This window comes from Protobothrops mucrosquamatus, unplaced genomic scaffold (assembly GCF_001527695.2).
Source record: "Protobothrops mucrosquamatus isolate PMUCROS unplaced genomic scaffold, P.Mucros_1.0 scaffold7, whole genome shotgun sequence".
Taxonomy (NCBI): domain Eukaryota; kingdom Metazoa; phylum Chordata; class Lepidosauria; order Squamata; family Viperidae; genus Protobothrops; species Protobothrops mucrosquamatus.
Genome location: NW_015386394.1, coordinates 3,419,741 through 3,427,394, shown reverse-complemented (window position 1 = coordinate 3,427,394; position 7,654 = coordinate 3,419,741). Strand labels below are relative to the sequence as shown.

The following is a 7,654-nucleotide window of genomic DNA, read 5'->3' as shown; positions in this document are numbered from 1 at the left end:
GAAAGCTATCAATATTTCTAAACTGAAGCTATTCTGTGAGGAGGAACAGGAGAAAATTTCTCCAAGCAAATGTACTGGACTGATCAACAGTTATAAGTTGATAACTGATAAAACAATTACATTTAGCTCATATTTTACACTTTATACATCATATAAAAATTGCGATAGTGTGATAGTTTTATTGCATGAAGTCATAGAAAATGAAGTTCTTCGTGTAGTAAATAGCCATTTAATGACCCTGCAGTGAAATAAGTATTCACACAGAATGTTGAATAACTGATGTTTACCTAGGAAACATTCATCTTCTGTGATATAAGATATGTGCTTACTATGATTCAGGGATTTTCCCCCCAGGCATCTTTGTTATGTTTCTGATTTGTGTTGAAAACTTCTAACTAAAGAATCAGGACAAGAATAGACAAGGAAAATATCCAAGAGTTATAGGGGCCAGCTTAGTTGCTAAGAGATTCACTTAAACAGCACAGACCAAGTACATAAGCACAAAAAGGAGAAGATTATAAAAATAACTAAGTAAATAAATAATCTGAAAATTTAGCCAAATGCTGCAGTAAACCTGACCATCTGAATCTACACAGCAGATAATAATCCCAATCATAACTGCCAGAAACAACATTCCATGAATGGTTTTATTTTAAGATATAACATGGATTTTTTTTAAAAGTAATTCAAATATACCTATATAAATTTATCTGCATTTTAATAAAAAAAGGGGGGATATTGTAGAAATTCTTATCAGAATCAAAAATTCTGTAAAACCTGTTTACATAACAAGCATAAATTTCTATGTGTATTTATGTTAGAATCATAATAGAATTATAGAGTAATAATAATGAACAGTCCTTGGAAATTCAATTGGTGTCTGGCATTCTAGTATAAGTTCTTGCCTAAAATATAATCTTTACTTTATTTTCAGGTGAATAAGTTCTATATGTATTTTTCTAAGATCAGAGAGGGGCTTTTCTTCAATTGTTTTCAACCACAAAAGAATGACATTAATATAATAAGAATCAAGGGGTTTGGAATGTCTCCCAGTCAAGAACATTGTGCATCTGTTGGGTTCCTAGAAGACTGGATAAGAAATATTACTGAGTTATTTGTTTTAACTTAGTCTGAAAGGCAACATCCAGTTCTCATCTGATTTAAATGTTTTCATTTGTAGAAAAATTATGCCTAAATTTGGCAACCAAATTCCTATCCATTATTCAATCCAGCATTATCTTCGGTTTGAAGGGACCTCTAGTGGTCTTTTAAAGACATCTACAAATCACTGTAGAAATGTTAACTTAAAAAATGCTGTGTGCTATACACCACTACTGTAGATAAGTCTTTTCAATACTTATCATATTTCTCCAAGCCATACTTTAGGATTGAAGGGGAGTATCTTAGGGGACCCAAGAAAAACGTGCCTGGAAAATCTGGGTGTGCGTCTTCAACAGACAATTCCTGATTATTTGCAATTGACTTTCACTGCTACAAAACAGTCTGTTCACTGCTACAAAAAAGTCTGTTGCAATGAATACCAGAAGACAGATAATTCAACAGGTGAGGTCAAAAGAGAAAAATTAGATGCAATCTCTATTCTCCATCCACGTGTTCATGAAATATCTGGAAAACACTCCATTATGTCGACGCAGTAGAACAAATATAGAAAGTTGTTTCTTGTTAAGAAGCCTGAAGTGACGTCAAGACCAACCCGTCTCTGAGTGGTGCAGATGTGTTGAACAATGGACACTGTAGTCCGGCAGGTCTGAAGAAGCCGGCTGAGGAAGGCTAATTCAGACCTAGTTGTCTGGCAGGAAGACTTTCATTTCCCTGGTCCTAGTTTTTAAGAAGGAACGCCTGCTTCAAAATGCAAGAACACCATGATTTGATGAAAGCAGGCACGGAAGAGGCTATTTGGCGCCCTCTGGAAAAACAAGCCTTCTTCTCATGAATTATTATTATTCATACGGGAAAGGCAGCCGGTCAACCCCGCCATTCTAGACCAAAAGCACGACCAGCCAACATCCTCCAGGCCTTGAGGAGAGCGACCCTGCTTATTATTTATGAGCGAGGCGGGGCGAAGTAGGAGGGCGGGAGATTTCAGAAAGACCGTGCAATTGTACGAGGCTCAGTGAAGGCGGGGTGGGGGTGGGAGCGGGAAATTTACAACCTGCGATATAAAGGAGAATTAATAACACATTTTACTATTTCGGATGAATTATTGTTGAGAGAAATAACGTTCCTGTGGTAAATAAATGTCCGCAGTTGCGTGAATATTCACACCCAGGATTTTCAGTATGAGGCCATTCTTTTTAACAAAAACTTTGTATTTAGGCATATAACATTCTGGAAGCCTTTGAAGATGAAAAGTGAGATGCAAATGATTTCAAAGAAGAAATTCATTATTCTGAGCATCTCTTGAATAGAAACAAAATGAACATTCTACAAGAAAAGAGGATACTTAACATGTATGGGAAAACAGTCTAAATTTCTCAGTGATATTTTATTCATTGTATTTCTATGAGGAAGTAAATGATCCAATGTGTTGCAAATAATCACAAAATAACATTGATAAAAATGACGTTGTAGGAGAGGAGGTTTTTTTTAATGAAAATGTTGCTGAAAAGGCTGCTTTATTTCTTATAGTACTATATAACAGTTCATTCTGAATTAAAGATTGTGCTTGGAGATTCTGACTGACATGCTATGAAACAACAAACTTCACATTTTAATTATCCTATTAAATTAAGTTCATATTCCTTTAGTCATCAGAAGAGCATATTTTTATAATACTGGTTAGAAAATGCAGATTGTTTAAAATATTGTAGAGGAATTTGGATGTAAATTAGTCCAATATATATTATTAAAATTTTAAATTAAGATAGTCCAATATGTTCCTCTCCCCTATTTCAGTAGCTATGTATTTTTGCCTCATACAAATTAATGATCCACATTCCACCCTGAGGGAGAGCTTTCAAAGTAAGATTAAAATAACAATGCTAAAATATTTGTGTATATGATATACATTCCATTATATTTGGTGATGTTGATATTTTCTCTCATTTTACCTGCCCAATTTACTTGGTAGGGCTGAACAATAACCTATGGTTTGTGAACACTGCTAAATTCAGTCTCAAAAAAAGGAAAGCTCATTTTAGAGAGGCAAAAAATAATTTTTGGGATGATGCTGTAGCAGGAACTGCAATATATAATACTAACCAAGTGTTCTAATATATATATCCCAAACAGAAACAAACTGAAAATGAAAAAATGTCACTTTTAAGAATCAATAGAATAATGATATTTTAACTGTAGAAAATACCTTATAAGACTAGCTCATTTCTCAAATAACGTTTTTTAAAAACCAAATGTGACAGTGACATCTTTTCCTGTTGATTGTCCTGAACAGCTTTATCAGCAATCTTCAATATTTGCTATAATATCTTTCATCAATGTCTACATGGAGAGGCAAAGAGGGGAATAGCATTTGACAATACATCCATTGTAAAAGACTGTCTCATGCAATGGGAGTTAATCAATATGGAGCTGCAAGGTTTCATCTCAAAATATAATGCAGGGAGATAATATTTGAAAATTTGGAGTTCAGTATTACCTGTAAATTAATGCTATTCTCTTATGTCTTTTTTAAATCTTGAAAAGGTAGTAGAAACAACTTTAAACAGCATTTTGGGTATCAACAATGAGCCAAATGAAACCTAGTAAAGGGAAACAGAAGATCAGGCCACCTGATACTGAGACTGTAATGGTAGGTGGCCCGATTTCTCTCTCTCTCTCTCTCTCTCTCTCTCTCTCTCTCTCTCTCTCTCTCTCTCTCTCTCTCTCTCTCTCTCTCTCTCTCTCTCTCTCACTCTCACATACAGTCCCAGATTGTGAATCAGTCCCAGATTGTGAATCGAATTGAAGATGATAATAATAATAATAATAATAATAATAATAATAATAATAATAATGATGATGATGATGATGATGATGATGATGATGATGATGATGGTGATGATGATGATGATGATGATGATGATAACTAGAAGATGAGCCTTTTCTGCAGTAGCCCCTGCTTTGTGTGATGTTCTCCCCTCAGAGATTAGAATGGCCCCAACCCTGTTGGCCTTTCACAAGGCTCTAAGAACATAGCTATGTATCTAAGCCTGGGGCTTGGAATATATTAAGGTCTCCATTTATTGGCTTTACTATTAGCTGGTTAACTACCTTGGCTACTGTACATATTTATTATTGAATGTTTTTACTATTTTATTGTTTTTAATCATTTTACCTGGTGTATAGTTTTAGGCAGTGCTTTTTTTGTAAAAAAAAAAAAAAAAAAAAAAAGGGTGCCGGAACTCACACATGTCATACAACCCGCCTTGCCTACCCTACAAGGTTCCATCCAAAAAAGGTGCCGGAACTCCGTTCTGGGCATTCTATGAAAAAAAAAGCCCTGGTTTTAGGACTATAAGTCTCCCCATGCCACTTGATTGAGATACGCAGCTATAGAAATTGAATAAACAAATAAAACTTAAACTGATATAATTGAAAAGGAAGAATATTTCATCAATCATAAATCTTTTGGGGGAAAATATTTGGAAGGATTTTTTACCAATTAAGAGTGGTTACTATTTACTAAGAGCTGGTAACATTTCAAATTACATTTTCAAAAAGTGCTTCAGCACATCTGTCTTCTAGTCACATTTTTTATTTCAGCAGTTCTGTCTATGAGAGAGAACATAGCTGCTTTAAGGTGTTTCAAAGAGATGCTATGTTTGCTCTCACTATGTGCATTTTTTGAGATTAAATTAAAAATGCTGCCCAGCTGTTTTACTGATTATCATTATGAATTGAAGGAGTGTTCTCATTATTTGCATCATTTATTCAAATTAAGTAATTAGAATGTATTGATTTGTGAGCAATATTTCTCTTGCTTCTAATTATCTGAGGTTTTAGATTTCTAATGCGAAGTCTAAGACTAAATGATCCAACTCTATAATAAATCTGATTTTCAGGGTTTTTTGCAGGAATCCAAGAATATATTAATTTTATGCATCATTGACATAACATTTATGTGTGCTGTATTTATGCATCAACTAAGCATAATTCTGCCACTTTCCTGCCTACTTCTATTGTTTTGTTGATTTAATTTTCCTACTTAATTAAAATAATGTTTTATTTTAATTGTTTTTCTTCAGGATACATCTGCAAACCAAGAAAACATGATGGCATCTCCTGCAAGAAGTAGTTCTACTTCGATTCCTAACCAAAAACATCAATGCAGTTATCAACATTCTAGCAAATTTAGTAATACCATGCAAATAGATTTTGCATATCTGGCCACACTTGGGGATTTCAAATCCCTTCCTTTAGAAATATTTGAAATGGTTTTAGGATACCTTTCAGGTGAGTCACTTCTATCCTGCATGTAAAATATGGCAACCACATTGCCACTATAGAATTAGGATCTAAATTCAGGGTGGAATTTTAAGTCCCTAAAAGGACAATCAAGAAGCCATAGGATTTTTAAACTCCCTCTCTTTGGCTGGAGAAGAAGTACGTATCTGTGAAAGCTGTTTTAACTGTAAGCATAGCTATTCCACAATCACTGTTTTGATAAATATCAGTGTGAAAAAGTTGCATTACAGAATGACTGGTTAGTGACTTACCAGGATACACTTTAGAGAACCATTATAATTCTAAGTTCCTCAGAGCATTCTTATACTTGAAGTTGATGCATTTATTTTCAATCCTGTTGGAGCCAGTTGGAGAAATAAGACAAACAAAATTTTGTGGAAGAAAGGCTGCACCACATGGTTTCAGGGCAATGAGTACCATTGCCTCTTGTGCTACACACCCCACATAAAACTATTCCTTTGAAATATATTTTAAAATACGTTCTTAAAAAATAAGCAGACTTCCAGAAGGATTGCAAAACAGGCAAAATTAGACTATTATCAGTACTGACACTGATTTCCTGTGTTTTTCAGCATACATAGAGTGAGAGGCTGAAATCACCACAAGCACGTATTAAAGTACTGGTTATAAATACATTTGTACACATTCATTTTCTTTCTGTTTAATCTTTTTTTTTTTTTAGGTACATCAGTTGTTTGCTATCTGCTTCTGTCTTAGGAAGTTCAGCAACTAAAATTCACACCAAACAAAGAATTACTAACCTCTCTTAAATCTAAATGAATATGTGAAAGAAAAATAAGTAGGGTTGCATAGGCTCTTGGATTCAATTTCCAGATTGAATCCAAGTGGAAGCATGAACATAGCACTCTTTCAGTCACAAGTACTGCTCAGATTTAAAAATAAGCTTTTGACCATGTGATGACATGGAAAAAATACTTAAGCTCAGTGCTTTTTTTCTAAAAAAAAAAAAAAAAAAAAGAGGTGCCGGAACTCACACACGTCATACAATCCGCCTTGCCTACCCTACAAGGTTCCATCCCCAAAAGGTGCTGGAACTCCATTCTGGGCGTTCTATGAGAAAAAAAAGCCCTGCTTAAGCTGTAATATGTGAGGAGACAGAAAGCAAGCTCTTGTATCTGAATTAACTCCAAACCCACCAATTGACTCAGTTTGGGACCTTTGTGTGCAGAATTTTCACTTCCTAGGGTCCCTTAAAAACAACTTCATGCCAGTTTAGATTTCTTCTTATCACAGCCAGTCTTGGATTGCTGAATTCTAGTAGCGCTACTTGAAAATTGCCTTCAAAGCTTTTTTACTTGTTAATTAGACAGAGTTAAACTGGCTTAACTATCCATCAAAAAAGACAAATATGGAATCATAGAGGGATGGCGTGTGAAAATCTACATATGGTAGTATGAATTTTTTTTAACTGATTTTCCCAGGGCTTTTTTAGAGATTGGTTCCCAACCTGATAATAGAGGAAACTGTTGAAATGAACAAACATCAAATGTAGATGACTGTAGATAATGCATTGGATGCATTTGAAGATTAGGCTTGGGAGAAGTAGTTTGCCTGGTGAATTTTAACTGTTTTGTAATAATAAATAACTCTCCTGTTCTTTTTCCCCATTGATTATTATTCCTCTTGTAAAGTTACTTCTTTCCATTACTTCACTTCCATTCAGTTCCCTTTCTTTATTCTAACTGCCATTTTTCTTTTTCTCTTTTCCATCCTGTATTTTCTTTCCTTCTAACTGTTTCTGCTGTAAGGATGTTTAAGTGGCTGCTGTTACCCACAGTGACACAAAAATAAGAAAATGTGACATCATGATGCAAGCTCAGTCCTTTTGTATTTGTGTTGCACCGTTGCACACAAGTACCTAAGGGTCTGAGGATTATGTTCTGATACATATTTTGTCACTTGCTCATAGACTCCTATTTTTTTTTTAATTGAAAATTTTTAAAAGTTTTACAATATAACTCCCCACCTCCCTCCAACCCCACCCTTCCCCACCGCCCTCCCTTCCCCCCGACTTCCCAGAGCTACACACAGGGTTTACAATACAATAATTATACTCTGTCTTAAATTATATTACCCTTAAGTTAACAATTCTATAACATCCTTTAGCTCTCTCCTAAACTAACATGTTAAACATCATTATTACAAATTATTTAATTTTAATAAAATACCCTACATTAACAATCACAAATTTACTCAAAAACCAAATGAA

At 34.5% G+C, this 7,654-nt stretch overlaps 1 protein-coding gene across 1 annotated transcript in view; it reads left to right on the top strand.

Annotated features, from left to right (window-relative positions):
• The first annotated feature begins 5,231 nt into the window (after positions 1 to 5,231).
• The window catches only part of FBXO47 (F-box protein 47), a 19,847-nt gene continuing 17,424 nt past the window's right edge, over positions 5,232 to 7,654 (top strand). The window contains exon 1 of the mRNA XM_015810150.1: positions 5,232 to 5,412. Within this exon, the coding sequence (XP_015665636.1) occupies positions 5,232 to 5,412 (181 nt within the window). The remainder of the gene's footprint in view (positions 5,413 to 7,654) is intronic.